We start from the raw sequence: 18,346 nt of genomic DNA, 5'->3' as shown, positions 1-18,346 counted from the left end.
ATTGGAGCAACAGTCTTTACTTGAATAATATCGTGTTATTGCCGTTTGTTTTGTATTTTCATCTTCTCGCATGAACGGAAAAATGGGATTCTTCTCTCGATAAAAAAAAAAAGAGGGTGGAAGAAAATCATTCCACCGAAGCGAAATTAAATGGACGAGCGGCGATTTCGCGATCGCCAACGGGGGACCCCTCGTAAAAGGAACAAAGAAAGCACGACGACAGCACAGCTGCGCGTGTGTGTATAATACATCGGAGTGTACGGAGTGCGTATAACTCTCGGAAAGTCCGAGGAAGGAGCCCGAAAGTCGTTCTCGCTCTCTTCTCGTACGTGGAAAAGGGTGTCCTCCAGCGCCGTTCCTCAAACCAGCTTAGCCGCTTCTACTGGTCCTGCCGGCAATTTTCCGGACTCGCCTCTGCGTGGGAAGGCCGTAAAATTTATGCCGGCGTTTTGCGCTTATATACCCACGTACGCCGGGGAGCTTTTTTGCCATACTCGCGTGAACTTGGCGCACACTCTCTTCCCGGGGCTTACCCTCCGCCTTTGAATTTTGCGCTGTCGATGCACGTGGTATAATTATATAAGCGCGAAAGTGAGATGTTTGACGGACGATACTCGAGAGTTTTGTTGACTTGGCAGCGCGAGGGATTAAAAGTTGAAAACAGCCAGCAAAAGTTTGCCAAATTAATTCGTCGGGCGCGATTCGCCGAGTTTTTTTACTATTTGTTGTGACTGTTTTTCCTTTCCTTTCTTCTTTTTTGTTTGACGCCGGAATCGAGCGAGAGCCAAAGTTTTTAATACGGAAAGGAATAAATATCCGGGTCGGGAGGAGGAAAGTTTTAATTCGAGATTCGGGAGGGGAATACTAGGGACAAGCTCAAAGTGCAACAAGTTCGTCATAAATTATCATCACAGTGGAATACGCGAAATCCCGAAGTTTAAAAACCATTAAAGAGGACGAAATAAAGAGCTCAACGAAGCGTTTGCAAGTGATGTCGTTTTTTACGCGTCCGAGGCCACGTCGTTGGCGCGCGTGTAATCGGCTTAACAGTGCATTCATGGCCCTCTCTGCGGCTGTCGCATTTCGTGCAACGGACCGGTACACACTCCCACGAGCACTGGATGGAAATAGCTCGGAACTACTCGTCGCGGAGGGCAACATCAAAAGCCGGGCATGCTCGGAAAAGTATATACACACCCGTCGCTGTTTACCAGCGTTCCTAAGGGGGGGGGGAGGGATGGGTGACCTATTTCGAAACTCCCGATATCTCTCCCCCTCGCGCGTACACGTGCGCAGTGCAGTCGTCGCTTTTAACCGATTTCTCTTTTTTCTCATCTCCCACCCCCCGAACTCGGTTCCTTGGGAAAAAAAGGGACGGCCAAGTGGAAGAAAGTAAAAAAAAAAAAAAAAAAAAAAAAGGAGAGAGAATCGTTCGAAACTAACTCGAGCCGGCGCGTCGAAAACTTTCCTACTGGAGCAGTCGCGGCGTCGCTTGGCTCCAAGGGAGAGGGGTAAAAAAGTTGGCCCAGAGAGGGGGGAGGGGGAAAGGGACGGAAAAGCATAGTTGGAGACGAAAAGGACGTGCGCTCGTCCTCTCTTTCCCCTGGTTATTTAGAAAAAAAAAAGGAAAGGGGAGCCGAGACGCGTTACGCGCGATGACGGGCGCGCGAAACTTTGCCCGCGGACGATAATGAGCGGCGCTTCTTTTGAGGCTCGCTGCCGGCTAATCCGTTTGCTCTTTACGAGCCGCGGCTCTTGGCACGGTGCTCCGCGTTAATAGTTTTAGGATGGAACGAGGGAGGGAGATGGAGAGAACTGGCCGCAAAGTTTTAGCCTTCGAAATTGAAAAATGAGCGAATTATGTCGAGAGTCGCGCAACTCGCCCGAGACACCGCGAGCGCGTAGGACGTAAGAAAGTTTAGATGGGACCTGCTGGTGATGCGAAGAAAAACGGCTCTCTCTCTCTCTCTCCTCCTCTTTTTCTTTTTCTTCTTGGGTTGCAAAAGCAAACAGACGCGTGAATAATGTGTTTCCTCAACTGCTCACGATGGCCCTCGAATAAGTAAGTATAAGTAGCATTTATTAAGTCAGATGGAGCGACCACTTATGGCTTCCAATTTGAAATACAATATGGTATATAAAAACAATAATAACATAATGATAACAAAAATATGACAAAAGTATGATTGTTACAAAAAGAGTATTCTAAAGTTTGCAAACGGAGATAACAAAATCTAAATTGTAAAATTCGTAAATAGAACCTAATTAACATTATAACACTGTAATAGTCGCACAATATTCAATATAAAGTTTTAATCGAAGCAAGTTACTACATGTTCTTATGACTATTCATTATGCAATATCAATAAGGATTAAAATGAAAATAGTCTCCGAGTAGGATAAATGACTTGGCGAGTGATAAAATCGAGAGAGATGTATATGCAGTCCATGACAGCGATATAATGATCCGTTTCCATAGTATGAAAACTAAGTGATATGCAATTTTGAATGATGGGTAATGTTTTATAATCTAGGGGATAATCTGCATTCTAATAACCAATTACGTTTATCAATGTTGAGAAGAGTAGTAAATAAAAAATCCTTGAATTCCCCAATGTTCGAGTGATTAAAAGTTGTCTGGTTAATACTATTTAACAACACCGTAGATTGCACCGTAAATGATTGTCTGTAAGCCTCAATACGGAACAATGGACACAAGAGATACTGGGGTGAAAACCGAGAAGATCTCCTCAACTCTGTGTACTCCGCTGTGACAACATATTCAGCGGCAAGATAAGATGGTTGGTTATGAGTGAGTATTGAGAATGATAGGGTACCTAGGAAGTAGTCACGACGCCTAGGTAATGATAACCAACCCAGTGCAACCCTAGAGGGGGTGACTCTAGCCTGCCACGCAATATTGTCAAAAACAAAACGTACACATGCATTCAACGATGTATGGAGTCGTAGATTAGATGTTGCATCAATACTATGATACGCGACAGAGACATGTAATCAAATAACGGAAAAATCAGGCTTTCCACTAATTGTTTTCTAGTTATGAAGGACAAAGCATGTTTGCAGTGCTTGAGACTATACAGTGCACGATATACTCTATTGGCAACATAAATCGCGTGTTTGCCCCAATGTAAGGTAGGCGTCAGCCAAAGGCCCAGGTCCTTCACCTCAGTAACGTATCTCAGTCCAACACCATCGATGATTACAGGCGGTGCGGCAGCGAGATCAAGACGATTAATAAACCCTACACTTCCAAGGATCATTGGTATTGTTTTCAACTGCTTACGTTGGCTCTCGAATGATCATCGACGACCGCACACGCGGACCCGTTCGCAGATAACGTAACATTACACCGTGTCTTTGAGTCGTGCACTGGCGTACCTGATCGATGTTTAAAAGCTCCTCCCGGGCACCCTCGACCCATCAGGATGAAACGAAAAAAGTCGCGCGTCACGACTAACCGTACTAACGAGCAATTTTGGTTTCTAGGTCTCTATGTACCCGTGCAACCGTGACAGTATATACACCTATACACACAGCCACGGCATAGGTGACGGCCGCTGGAGCCAAAAGAGCCATTGTGCGCCATCGGTGCAGCGCGATCAGATTTAATGATAACGCCACATAATTAGGCTCCACCGCTAACTCCCCTCTACCAATCAGGAGAGCCCGCGTCCGCCACCTGACTCCACGTCCATGCATACACATATATACGTATATTATACCTACACGCCAGCAGCTGGCTCTTGTGTGCTCGGACGGGCATTATCAGGTCTGGTAATTACCGGACGAAATTACCTATTCTCTCTACAAATATCGTACGGCCTCACCCCCCCCCCCTCACCCGCTCTTATCGCGAGTCAAGCACGAATCCGTGTATATATATACCTACACGCGCATGGACGAGCTCCGTTGTCCGAGGCGTATGCTCGTACCGTTACTTATAACCGCTCGACCTGGACGACTACTGCTTATGCCGCCACTGACTCGGTACACCCATACAAGTACACATGTACACATATATAATACGCATGCCCCGCACGTATACACAGAGGTATACGTATCAAAGGCTTTTCGCTTCGCGGTGAGATTTTATCGCTTCGGCTTTATCGCTTCTTTTACGCGCTCCCGCCACTAAAGGGGTATTAGCCGGTGGGCCCGGCAACCACTACGCTGATGCGAGGTGTGTGTATCTCGGTGCCTTCGGTTATATCCTGCGCGAGCTTGGCTTCCATCGGGAATTTTAAGATTTACTTTTAGGGCTCGCTCCGCGAAGATCCGGCACCCCTTACTCTCAATGGCCATCCACTCTCGTTTATTTTATCGATTCCAAGACTGAGGTGACGTTGATGGCCTCGGATACCCTGCAGCTTATTCAAAATAACCCAACCCTATGTGTATAACCCGAGATCCAACAAACAGGTATAACGCATACTTGAACCGCACGTGAGATGGTCGAATTACAGAAACGGCGCGTTATTGTACGTCGTCGCCTCGGGTGCTCGGCTTTGCCGTCGTTTCTCGGCGAATGTGTCCCATTGAGCTCCGTATAGGCGTCACTTGCGACGATAATTGAATTACAAAAGCATCCCCCCGAGTCGTCGCATCCCGCGGGAGTCTCCTTCTTGGGGCTTGTACACGCGTGCACCCCCGTGCAAGATCGAGACATTGGAATTCGCAATTACGCGCAATTATCGCTCCGCGACGGAAACACCGAGTTCCCGGGATGTCGACCTTCCGCCTCGAAATATGTGGGACGCTCCGCTCGTCAAAGAGGGTGTATATACGCGCCTTGATGCGCCCGATTGCCCCTGGAACCGCGTGAAACCGGGGGTGGGTGTGTGTACGCCTTTGGCTTCGACGAGTCGGCTGATTGCGCCCTTTCTCGATCCCGCGACTCGGAATTTTACGATCGATCGCACGAAAATCCGTGGTTTCGACGCAGGTATGATGTTGCTTGTAGCTCACTCTTGCACGGGTTACACTATAAATAGTCTGATGTTGACGGGTTGATTGATTTCTTATCAAATAACTTCACTTTTGCAATTTTGCACGGTTGGGGTTGGCTACACGTGTACGTGGATGTAAAAATTCCCCGTCGCAAAGTGGATGTAACGTGTCGTGGCAAAGTTCGAAAAAGCACCATTTTCCGAGATGGTTCAGATGTTTCGAAACACATTCGAGACGTCAAGCGAGCTCGTTTCGAGCGAAATTAATCCAGGGTTTGAGCGACAGGCAGGTACTTTGCAAGTTAATCCACGCAGAAATGAAACGCAACTAACAACGGACACATTTCATCGCCGTGCGTACACGTATGTGCCGAAAAATTGAATGAAACTGGATATTTCTACGAGAGCGAAGCCTCGCTAAAACCGAGGGGGGGATAAAAAAAACCAACGACACCGTGCGTCATCAGAGTTAACGTAAAACGTCACTTTTGCGCTTCGAAATAAAAGCTGTCACGCGCGCACTCCGCGGGCCCGAGTTTTATTTACTCCCGATCTTTTCATACACGCGCTCACCCGGTCTTATCCATCAGCGTTTTTACACGAGATGATAAAAATACCGCTCTTCCCCTTTATTTTATTTTCTACACACACTCGCGAGTGTATCAACGATGCCCCGCGAGCTTCAAAAAAATTTATCAAGAAAGAGGGGCGTAACTAGCAGCCGCGGTAAATCCAATTTTTTATACACACAAGCTTAGTCTCCCATTCATCGACGTATGGTGGGTACACGTGCGCGCACAACATCCCAGACACCGAGCGTATATACTTACCTCCCAGCGAATCGCAAGCACGAGTTTCGCGAAGCGGCCAAACTCCCTCCTCGTCTTTATAGCTCCGCCGGCACCGCATTTACAATAATTAATTAGCGAACTTGCCGTAAGTACCGATGGGGGCGAGGAGGTGGAGAGAAGGGGAGCGGGTGAGACATTGCTCGAGTCCCGGGAAATCGTGCATCTCCGCCATCAGTAGTTCCCTCTCTGGCAAACCCCCACCTTTCGGTTTGTTACCTACGAGGAATCGCGTTAATATTGGAATAATTCAGCTACGCTCGCCAGAAGGGCTCAAGATGAATCTCACGCTCGCTGGATTATACATGCAGCAATGACTCGGCTCTTGATCAGCTCGAAAACCAGGAAAGGACTCTTTGTACCAAAAAAAAAATTAGACTTTAAAGAACAACAAAAAAAAACGGAGGAAGCCTTTCTCGTTCCTCAAAGTCAAGGGGGCGCATCTGTTACATCGACAAGCTGGCTGAGTAGAATCGGCCGAGTCGTTCGTCCATTAACGTACCCACGGTGACTGGCTGCTGCTGCTTGAGATCTCTCCGTGGTAAGGGCGCTCGTAAGAAATAACGCGTCAAGCCATCGATCTTCCGCGAGTCAACGTCTCGACTGAGCAGCCCCGAACCGTAGAAAGTTTCTCCACCTTGTTTTTTCTCCGATGCAAACACGCGCGCTCGTAATTTTTACAGCGAATTCGTGGATGCGAAATTAATTTCCATTCAACAATATCCGGCTCATTAGCGTCACGAGCGTCTTTGTTTACACGAGACGCGATACCTCGCAAGGGCAGTGTGGTATTGAAACGTCATTTGCGTTGAGGATATAATATAACGGTTACGAGATTTCAATAATGGGGCGTCAATGTCACGTCAAACGAGCTCGATCGACGCTATACATACCCCAACACGCAACCAAAAGTTCGAGGATAGCGTATAATAGCCCCTCCTGCACTCGTTACATCTTCATTACCTCGTGATGTATCTCCGCGCGCGTACAACCGAGGAGCTGTTCGAAAAGAAGGGGAAACAACAAACTTGCGCACACTCTCTCGGAGGTGCGTAATTGTACAGCCTCGCGAGCGAACGCGCCTGTCCGATCCGCGCGAGATGCAGCGAACCTTCGCGTGTTTGCTACCTCCCGAGTTGCCTGAAAGTTTCGGGCTGATATGCTCCGCGAAAATTTTCACGTGCTTTTGCCTCCCGCTCGTCCTTCTTCTTCTTCTGCGCTTTCCTTTGGCAGAGGGAGACGACGACGGGGGGAGCGCTAACTTTAATTTGCGAAACAAAAGTTCGGCGGTTGCGGGCTGAGGAAAATTTATCGCGCCCCCATGCATGATGGATAGGTCGTTGCGTCGTTGCCTCTAACTGCGAGAACCAATCGCGAGACTTTTGTCAATGAACTTGCAAATAATATATTTTTTTATTTTAATACACGTGATTATAGTTTATGCTCTAATCGTTGGATGTTTTGTTTGTGTGTTTCCAGGCAGCGGAGAGGAGTCGAGGACAAACTCAGGCGATCCCGGTAAATTGGGTGTCAAGAAGCCGAGGCCGAAAGCCTCTTCGCCGAATCGACAGGGGCCTCAGCAGTGCCAGGTACGTTAAACACATGTCGACTCGTCAGTAGTGATGGTCAATGTGTGGTCAGCCCGAGCGTGAATCGAGGACAAATATTAAATGAGCTGCAAAAAACTTAAAGGATAACGAGGAGTGCCGCGCGTGTGTTAACTCGGGACGTGCAGGAAAAATATAGGTACGGTCACGGACGGTTGCGCGCGTCCTTACTCTATCCTTTTTCCGCTTCGCTTCCCCGATACGGTCCCGTCTCTCGTTTGTCCGAATTCTGGCAGCGCAGCGATACCGTCGCTAACGAGCCTGACCTACTTCGCGTCCCGGCCGAGTGTATTTATTTCGAAAAACTTAACGCCACCTGCAAGGATGTAAATTTTCCCCAAAGCGAGCAACTTTGGGTTCTCTCTCTGAATTGGCCTTCTTGAAATGCTCGCTCGCTCTGCTGCTTAAAGTACTTATCTTTTCGGTCGGTGTACTTTCTGTTTGAGTTTCGAGATTTTTCAAAAGCTTTCGGGCTAATTTTTCGCAAATCGCGCGGACGATCAAGTGAATTTAATTGCAAGCGAGGAAAAAGCTATTTCTTTGAAACGTCAAGTATGAAAACGTTGTTACAAATCCGTTGGATGATGCACAAACGTTAAAACATATTTTTCATTTTACAAAATTGGCCGTAAAAACACGCCAGAGGACGAGGAAGGAGAAATAAAACAAAAATATGCTTGCGCAGAGCTGCAATTTTAATAAAACTCTATTAAAAAATAAAGTAAAATGAAATGTGCGCGCAGCTTGTAACAAGTGCTCCGGGCGTGGTACAAAATTGCGTAGCTTGTGTAAATGTTTTTTTTTTTAATTTTGAAGAAAGAATATTACGTATTATGTAGTCAGTGTAAACGACTTTAATAACGCTTAGTTGACGCAAATATTTACCGTGATTTTTTAATGAAAATTACAGTTTATGTAAAAACTCGTTGTTTCTTTCGTTGGTAATCCGTCATTTAATAAACGTGTAAAGTTGGCACTAGTTTATTTTCATTAAACATCGCGTGTAATTTATACGCCCTTACCAGCAGAACAACTCATCGCAATAAAATGTTTTTCGTAATGCTAGTAATTACCCCATTCAAACAATCATTACAAATACAAGGGGACCTCTCATCAGCTGCTGAGCCTCTCCCATGTAAAAAAAAAAAAAAAAAAAAAATCCCTACACCGTCGCCGACGTCTGCACTCGAGCGCGGTCCAACGACACCTCCACGACGTGTCGCCGAGAAAGGCTGTTGAATATTCATTCGGCCCCGAAAGCCCTTGGCTCGGCTACTCCACACAAGCAACACCCATCGCCACCTTTACGTTCCACCGCTGCTTAGAACCCGTTAATCCTCGCAAGAGGAGCCGACTGAATTCCGCGCGGATAATGTGTCCCCTGTATCGAGAGAGAAGGGGGGGCTTGCTCCTTCCTTCCCCCCCCCGCGCTCGTAATTAAATGACGGGCCTACGGCCGCCCTTTCATACTACTCTTCCGCCGAGACGAGGCTCGTCGATGTATCGAGTTAACGACGAATTAGTCTCCCCTTTCTCGGCCTCCCGGTGACGGTAATGTCTCGCCCCGTCGCTCATCCCCCTCGTTCCGTCAATCCCCGGCCCTTTTCGCTCACTTTCTCTTTTCACTGCGACGCGCGGCTTCATTGATCTCGATGCGAATGAATCGTTGATTTTACGATTTTCTCGCAGTTCTCTGGAAGAAAAAAAACCAAACAGCGGACATACAAAACAAATTGCCATCGGGGGGGTCGGTCAAACTCGATTATATCCCGGTATACGCCCGAGCGGATCGGTAAATAAGATCGGCAGGGGGGGGGGTAAAAAAAAATCCAGAGTCGGGCAAGTGCGGAGCGGAGAAAAGATAAACGAGGGAAGCTTTGGGGGAAAAATGAGCGCGCGTCCATACGGCTCTAACGAGCGGGCTCTCCCGATGGGCCCGAGCTGGCGATTTACTCCGCCCGACCGGGTGTAAGATCAAAGGGAAACCCGGGACATGTCTGAGTCGTTAAGTTAATTAATTGACCGACCGGCAGGAAAGTTGGTTGTGTTTCGACTCTCTCTCTCACTCGCTCTGTGCACACACACACACACACTTCTTTCCCCTCCTCTGCGTCAAAGAGTTAACTCCTGCGACGAGGGGGCAAGTTGATTGTTACGAGATTAAGGGTGGGGTGTGGTTGTCGAAGAGAGATCGGAAGATACAGGCAAAGGGGAGAAGGAAAAGAATCAACGAGCGATGGGTATTTGATGATCTTGGTCTCTCCAGTTCATCATATTTCATTCAGGGAGTTCACGTTACTCGTTCGCGGAGCCGTGCGTGAGTTTAATTTGTCATTAGCATGTATCATGGGTAAAGCCGTGGGTTGATCGAATTAACATCGGGGTGCCGGAAATTGGTTATTTTTAGGCCGGGTGTTGAAAAAAAAAATCCGTGACGTGGGAGAAATTAGTTGGGGAGAGCTGTGGTGGAAGCGCAGTCGAGGTCGGTGTATGTGTGGATGCTCACGCACGTGGCGGCGCTGACATCCGTTTTGCACGCCCGAGAGTTGCTCCCTCCGCGTTCTGACACTGTCCCCTTAATTAACCAAACTTCTGTGAACTGCGGGGGAAGGGAGAGAGCAAGTTAGACGCTGGCTACGGCGGAAACGGGGCGACCAAGGGAGGACGTCACCTACAATCGCTGGCGGAACCCCGTGATTTCTGGTCTAATTTATTATTGGACGGCCGTTCATGGAGTTGAAATTCTACGGGTTCTATAAACTGGTGGAATCGGAGGGCTGTGGGGGGTAGTGTTTTGATTGTTTGTCATTAATAACTTTTCGATAAAATTGTAAACTGGTGTATTTATTTACGTTCATACCATTGTTACTTTTACTTCAAACAAAATCAGCCATGACTCAGTAAAATAGACCAAAATAGAAAGTCGTCCGATAGTGAGTGAAGAACCAGAGATTGTTCATTTTTTATGCATATAATCAAGCATGCCGTGATCTTCGTTTCAAGTAGTACAAAGTTGATACAGTCAGACGGTGAAAAAAAAAGTGTTCCCAGCGCATCAAAGCAAGGCAGCTAATTCGATTCTCCAAAGGGACCCCCGCATCTCTTTAAAATTCATATGTGCTCATTCGCCATCGCAAGCGCAAAACAAAAGTAACAAAGGCGCGTGTGCGAGCGTAAAAAAAAAAAAAAAAAAAAAAAAAAAGCCAAACGCGCGTAATGTATTCACGCATACGTGTAAACACGAGGCGTCAAAAGAGCTCACGGGGTCTTTAAAAGCTCAAGGTGCGAAAAAGCCCGAGCATTTTTGAAATTCAAATCAGAGATTCCGGGAACGGCGAGTGTTCCGCGCGCACGAGTCATCGAAAAGACAAGCAAACTCGGGCTACACACACGCGCGCATTGTATCGAGGGGAGACGCCCGTCACAGGGCCCCTGCGGCGTGTTCTTTGATGCTGAGAGCGAGTTCGGCTATACGCGTGCACGTGTTCATATAATCCGACACTATCGTTCTCGTGTTTCGCGTCTTTGAGACGAGACCAGCGAGGCATCAGGAATGGGTATTAACATACAGCTGCTTTTCGAGAATTTCCTTTTTTTTTATTTACCACGAATATCTAGGAAGGAGTGTGGCTCTATCGTCGTCAAGCCGAGATCCATCCAACGAGAGCGCGGAAAAAGGCAGAGGCCAAAAACGAGGTGGGCGGGGGTGGGTTACAGTTGGATCGAGCCCCGAAGCAAAGGCAAAGGCGCACGCGAGTAATGATGTTTGCTTAGCTTTTGAAGAGAGAGAGAGAGAGAGAGAGAGAGATGGAGCGGGTCGGGGGGAGGGCTTTACGCGAGAGTGGAGCTGGAGAATCGATGTTGTATCTGCGCTCGGAACGATGCTTGACGAGAGCGCGATTCGAAGAGAACTGGCGCGTGTGTGGGTGTGTATAATGGTACATATACACACGGGAGGGTGGGAGGGAGGAATTTCGGTTTTGGCACGATGACGACTCCAAGGCCGTGGGCGCGGACACGTGATGCCTCGTAAATTGAAACTCTAGCGTCTGTGCGCGCATCTGTGGCTCCTCGAGCCAAGGAGAAGAAGGAGGAGCCGGAGTAAGAGGTTAGAGCCGCGTAAATTAGATTTTCAGCTTTAGGGCTCTTGCTGGCTCGGAAACTCGGGAGCTCATCCTTCCCCCCCCCCAGCTTCTATCCTGGCTACGATCTCGCGTCCTTGTAGCTCTTTCTCACACTTTCTCCGATGTGCAAGTGAAAGCCTTCCCTCCTTGAGTCAATATATCTGGATTCCGTGCACTTCTGCTTTGCGCCTCTTATCCCGATGCTCTTCTCTCTCACGGGTCGTTGACGAGAAAGACTCGAGATTGCAACGGGGAGATTACAGTGTACAAGCCTCTGAGTCACATATAACCAATCATAATAATAATAATAATATCATCAGCGTCAAAGTATACACGAAATCGCTTCGATCTGGGGGGTTAATGAAAAGAGGACGACTCTTTCGCTCAAAAATGTACACTCGAGTGGGCAATCACGAGAAACCAATACCATACTGGGGGGGGGGAGGGCCCTTTCCTCCGTTCATTTGTTTTTCCTCCCTTTTCTCGCTCCACTCGCAGATATGACTACCCATACTCCACTTTTATCAGCAAACATATTACGAAATCGACCTGCGGTTGATATACATCAATATACAGAGCAGCGAAGCTTAGCGCGATTTCAATTTTCCGCGAGCGAGTGAAAAGGACAGAGAAGAGCAGGAAAAAAAAAAAAAAAAAAAAAAAGAAGAGCCAAGCGAAGGGTCTATATGTATAAATGGATGAGGTTGGGGTGGGAGGAGGGAGGAAACGATCGATTGACGCAATAGCATCGGTGTGGTGGGTATGGGTGCGTGGTTGCATTAGAGCTTTTCAATTAAGCGAGGGGAAATGAAAATCATAATATTTGCCGAGGGCTCGAGTGCGCGCTCTTAATATACTCTGGAAGACTTACCGTAGGGCGGGAATGTTAATATCAGATTTTTCCTGGGGCTTTCATCTCCGATGCAGGCGCGAGTTCCATCGCCTCGACGCGTAAAAGTTTCCGAGCGCCGCTTCCCCGCCGCGAAAATCGAGCCAAGCGAGCGGGGGAGTCCGGCCTATACACTACGGATGGGGAATCGGAGAGTATTCGCGGATGATAAAACGCGGGGTTGGCAGGTGCGCGGTGGAAATTAATTTCGAGTTCCCGGGTTCTCTCGTGCGCGCGTGTGTGCAGCCATGAGGGAAGAGACAGCCAAGGGCGGGGATCAAAGTAGAGCTCTCGGCCCATCGCCTATTTATTCGCGTGGAAAAACTCGTCGGCTTGGTCTTATGTGTGTATATATACGTACTCGGCTTTAGTGCTTATCGCGTTCCTCAATGCGCGACCCCTTCCTCGTCTCTGATTTCGTTTTCTTTTTTTCACCCTTCGTTACGTTTCTTAACCCAATTTCCCTCCTTGTTGAAAACTATTTCTTCTTTTCCGACTGATTATAAAAATTGCCTAAATGCTCCTCTGTTTTATTTATTTTGGCAAATAAAAAATTCAAAATATGCTACATTTTTTCCATCTGCCTTTAATTGTTAGTTACCAATAGTTGTCTGGGTCCATTTCGATCGGAACAGTATAATTTATGTTGAAAAAATGTATGAAGCTGTATTTCAACAATTTGTCACTCTCCAAATGTCGATACCAAAGGGCATTGTCTCTTTACATTTGTGTACGCCCTGTAAAAAAAAAAAAACCACTATACGCACGAAAAATCGTCAGCCTTCAAAAGCGATGGTTTTAATCCTTTTGGGTTGAAAAAAAAATGCCATAATGCACAAGCACTTTTTTCCCACGAAAAATAAAATAAAACGCCCCAGCAGGTGACGACAGAAAAAAAAAAAAAAAAAGCTCGGGAGTCCGCGCGGGAAAAATAACGAGTTTTAATCCCTCATAAACAAAACTCAGTCGCAAAAGTGTCAACAGAACGAACGAACGAACGAACGAGCAGCCGAGCAAAGAGAGCTTTATTATTGAATGAAAATAAAACAAATCGCGCTCACGCGCGTGAGCCCAGGCAATAGCAGCGACGTATAAATCAGCAGTGGCACAACTCCCCCCGTGAGCAAGTGGCGTCCGCGCAGCGACAGAGAGAAACAAAAGCCAAATGGAGCGATAAAGCTAGACCAGAGAGAGATAGAGTAAGCCGAATCAGCAGCTACGGTGGCACATGGCGCCGGTGGTTTTCGCGCTCTATTAGTCACACACACCGAGACCTTGTGTATATGCACCGCTGGCCAAAACTGCAACCCTCCGAGTGCACACCCACTTCGCTCTCTTTTTCTTTTCTGCGGGTGTGCGCTCTTGTGTCTCTCCTATGGCCAACCAATCAATCGCCCCACCAATTATTTCTACCCGGCGCTCGACTAATAAGCGCTCGCGCCGTGAAATCAGCTTTGCATCACCTCTCCCGTGTCATCTGTAGCTTCGATCTTTTTTTTTCCCCCTCCCTCAATTTGACGCTACATTGTTTCGAGCTTTGAACAATGGGCCCGGGAAATCGTTGCTTTCGAGGGACGCATTACGTAAGTAGTGCCTTTTTCTTTTCTTCTAATTTTCCAACCATTTTCGTTTCTAGACTTTGATCGATTTTAACGCGATTGAATGGAAATGATTTTCATACAAGCCAACAACGCTTGATTAAGCCGTTCCAGCGAGAATCGCTCGGCCGATTCGCCCATGAATATTCAAACGGTGTTGATTTTAATACGCGAAATTAGGATTGCGGCGAGACGAGGGAGGAAGAAAGGGGTAACAAATTTGCGGGCTTTAATCATAACTCGCGCGCTGATTATATAATTTCGCGCACCAGCCGCGGCTCTTTTATTATTCGGGCCGATCGCGAGCGGCTCGCTTCGATCGTTAAAAATTCACGCTCCGAGCTCGGGAAGGAAGGGGGAGCTTTGAATATCATCGTGGGCGTATAATTGTCCGAAATAAAGGAAATATTATAGCATGCGTCACTTATATCACACATCGATTGTAAAATATGTTTCAAGTCAGTAAAGCTGATTAATTTTTTTGCTGTATACACTTAAAATAATTCTAACTTTTATATTTCAATGACAACGGTATACGTCTCTTTTATTGCCAAACTTGGCGACGAAAACGCACCAAATGCGACAGCTGCAACGACATCTTCACCCTGTAGAGCGATATGTATATAATTAAGCCGAATCCACGTAACGGCCCACTCGTATCGGCGCAAGTGCCGAGATATGTATATATATAACGCACGAGTTGCGGATAAGTAATTCGCCGGCGCGAGCAAGAAGTTAGAGTCAAGGAGCAACGCGACAATAGAGGCACACGCACCCACGTATATCATGCTATAGATAGACGCAATACAATACATAATACATGTATGGCTACACACACACATATATATATATATATATATATATATATCCATCCACCTTATATATGTGTGTTGTATGTTTCCAGGTATGCGGCAAAGTGTTCAACAACGCATCGGCGCTCACGAAGCACAAGCTGACGCACAGCGACGAGCGCAAGTATTCCTGCAACTTGTGCGGCAAGGCCTTCAAGCGGCAGGACCACTTGTGAGTTGTTCTCTCTCTTGCTCTCTCCTTTACTACACACATATATATATATATATTTTGCTGGTGGTGGTGCTTATGATACCTCGAAAGACACCCATTCATTATAATATTCCCTGCTGCAGTCTGTGCACGAGGTATGCACGTGGGTGTTGCTGCTTATTCGTTTCTCGGAGCCCAGGGATAAGGGTAGAAAAGGGGCAAGGTCTTGGCATTCCTCATATATATATATATCCTCCCTCCTCCTCCTCCTCCTTGTTCCCGACATCTGCACGCTACAAGGCGTCATCGCTTGCGCGCGCCTGGGAATATTCGCGGGAGGATTCATTAGTGTATACGTGCACCTGCGAACGTCTCTTTCCCGTTGATGTCCCGCGTACAAATCACAAGTCGCAGCCGCAGCTGTCGAGCCCCGCTTATTCTGCAGGCGTATACACCAGCCCGAGCTTTTGTCCACGCTTTTCCGAATTTCCATGCAACGCCAGCTTCACCTAATTTCACCCTATACATATATATATATGCGTAAACGATAAACAGTACTGGTTTTGCGAGCACGAGATTTTTATTTTACTTTTTTCCTTTCGAAAAACTCCTTCTGTACACCCTTAAAGGTTGAAACGTAGGAAAACAATGGAGAGAGGCAGAAAGAATCAGAGAGGGTGTATGGGGCGTCAACCGTGAGCAGGAGCACGTGTGTACGCTCGAGGAGGCAAGAAAATCGAAAAACAGCAGAACGGTATTAGCCGACGCCGAGAGGTTCTGGCACTTGCAGCCTGTGTACACATAAGGGGTGGGGGGGGAATATTGGCGTCGAGCGGTCACGTCGCGTCGCGTCTGCAGGCCTCATTATTAAGCGGTGCAGCGCGCGGCGTACGTGAATCGAACGAAAAAGAATAAAAAAAAAAAAAAAAAAAAAAAAAAAAAAAACAAAGGCTCGGCCGGGTGGGAGAGTTTCTGGTCGAACAACGCACGCTTTCGCGAACAGAAGGCAAGGGAGGGGGCAAGGGACGAGGATTGTGTGAGGATTCAATTCGTGTGCCACGAATCGAGAGAAAAGGGAGAAGAAAGAGGGAAAAAGAAATCAATGGCACATCGACGGAAGTGCGGAGTAAGAAGAGAAAGCTTGGCTGCAGACTCCCGCTTCCTAACTGGCTCCCCTCTCCCGTATATTTATTTCGTCCTTCCGAAGGACACTAATACTCGGGATCCATCCCATCCACTTGCTTTTACTGTTTTTACTCCGAAGGATCTATATACACACGTACAGGAAGGGAAGGGGGGACGAGGGATGCACTTTTCCGTGCACGTACAAATATGGATGTGCTGGACGGTATTTCATTCGAGACGGAATAGCTGACTCTGCGGATTAGTGCCATAGCCAGTGGGAGTGAAAAAAAAAAGAAAAAAAAAAAAATAGTCCCGTAGTAGAGGGTATTTTGGTCGTTGGACTTTATACGGTCGAGTCGTGCTTTTCGGGGATGACAGGTCGACGGGACGGCTTTTTACCGGTGATTATCATCGTCGGACGTTCCGAGTCGTTGGGAGAAAGATCGGAACAAAGGAAAAACGAAGGTTCATTACGTTGATAATTCAGTTCAAGGGACCACTCCACCCCCCTTTTCCCGGGTAAAGTAAGAATGCATTTGTAGCATTGCACTCGGCGAATCGGAAGATCATCCGACGACAACCGTGTACAGCCATAGCGAGGGAGGACGGCTCGTTAGCTTTTTCTTTCTTTAATTATCCAGAAAAGTCCTCGCCCCCCGAATTCCCATACATATACATATATACACGCGGAGAGGACCGCTTTTCCACCTCGAAACCAATTTAGTTCCCCGGGGGAGGGACACGCTAACGAGGGTGGCTCCTCTTCGCCCGAATGGAATTTGCATTTGGCACACCGTTAACTCCCCCTCGCTCCACCGGCCTCTTTATCCTCGATACTCTTTCTCCCTCTCCCCCCCCTACCGCCGTCGATTGACGTCACTTTCCCCTCTCCATCTTACCGCCGCTGCAGTGGAGCTTTTTCTCCCTCTATTTTTGTTATATACTGCGCGAGGGAACTTTTCGCCGTCGCTTGTATTTCCCGGACCCCATAGCGATGGTACAGTATCACGCGAGGGAGCGCGAAAAAGCCGTAACTCCCCGTTTTTCGCGGGACTTAAAAGTTGGTCCTCGAAAGAAGGGAGGGAGGAAAGGGCGAGCGATTTCATCGGTGCCGTCTTGGATATTTAAAGCAGGCACTTAAATCCCTCGCTCCTTTCTTTTCTCTAGACAATGCCCGAGGAGGTACGCAGCTGTCCGAGTTTGCTTCCTCTCAATTTACCGAGTCTTTATTTCTTTTCCTCCTTTTTTTTTTTTTTTCCATCACGACAGAGGATAAGGGCCCTGTCTCAATGGGAAGCGAATTGTTATTTTTGAGACGCGAGGCTCTCATCTCCCGCTACTGCAATTACCGCCCCATTCAGCCGGGATCTCTCGTCTTTAAACACAATCTCGATCGCGATTCGCTCGGACATCCTCGACTCTTTTCTTTCCCTTCCGAGCTCCAATGTTATTTCCTTTGCCTCGAGTCGAGTGAGCCTTAAAAAAAAGCGACGAGAGAGACTTTTCAGTGACTCCGTTTGCTTTTCCATCCGCACCTCGAATCATCCATCACAAGCCGAGTTTCCCCCCGTACGCGCACGAGGCCAAGATTGACTGGGAGTCGTTGCGCTGCCTCGCGTCAAAGGGTTCCCGTTCCCGATAACGTCAAGCCTACTCGACCAGACTGGCAAGACTGAAGGGACGGTATCGATTAGCTGCTCCGCGTGTAGGAGAAAGAGCATCGGGGAGGTGCTCGGCGAGTTATAGTTGTTGTTTGCGCGTCGCGCTCACGAGCTGCTCTATCTGCTCTTAATCTTGAATCGCCTCGCAGTTGCTCGGACGCGATGTTGATGCACGGCTTCGGGCGAAACTTGGGTGTTATCTGCGAGTTGGTATAGTACAGTGCTTCTGAATTATGGATAACACGAGTATACGTGGATACTAGAGGCTTGTTTTTTTTTCTTCTTAATCGTTAATTTTACTTTTGTTGGATCGTTGTAAAATCATCAGCCCAAACTCGAGGATATCCACTGTTTGTGGGGGTGAAAAAGCGCGCCTGTTGCGCCCACCTGAAAGACAAGGAAACACTTAGGCGACAGGTGCTTGCAGAGCCGAGTACGACTCAAGGGGAAACAAAAAAAAACACGAGCCTCGTCTTTGATTTTCAAGAGCCCCCTTCCTCCTTCTTCCGATTCCTTCTCGTTTCT

The 18,346-nt window shown here is 47.6% G+C and overlaps 1 protein-coding gene across 1 annotated transcript in view; it reads left to right on the top strand.

The window, feature by feature from the left end:
* The window catches only part of LOC106646732 (uncharacterized), a 170,882-nt gene that overhangs the window by 89,753 nt on the left and 62,783 nt on the right, over nt 1–18,346 (top strand). The window contains exons 5-6 of the mRNA XM_089590839.1: nt 7,295–7,404; nt 14,938–15,056. Coding sequence (XP_089446965.1) covers nt 7,295–7,404; nt 14,938–15,056 — 229 coding nt within the window. The remainder of the gene's footprint in view (nt 1–7,294; nt 7,405–14,937; nt 15,057–18,346) is intronic.

The sequence above is a fragment of the Copidosoma floridanum genome, unplaced genomic scaffold (assembly GCF_036245765.1).
Source record: "Copidosoma floridanum isolate Cflo_tuat_1 unplaced genomic scaffold, Cflo_Japanese_pri ptg000013l, whole genome shotgun sequence".
NCBI lineage: Eukaryota > Metazoa > Arthropoda > Insecta > Hymenoptera > Encyrtidae > Copidosoma > Copidosoma floridanum.
The sequence above is the reverse complement of the archived record's forward strand: the minus strand, read 5'-3'. Positions and strand labels throughout refer to the sequence as shown.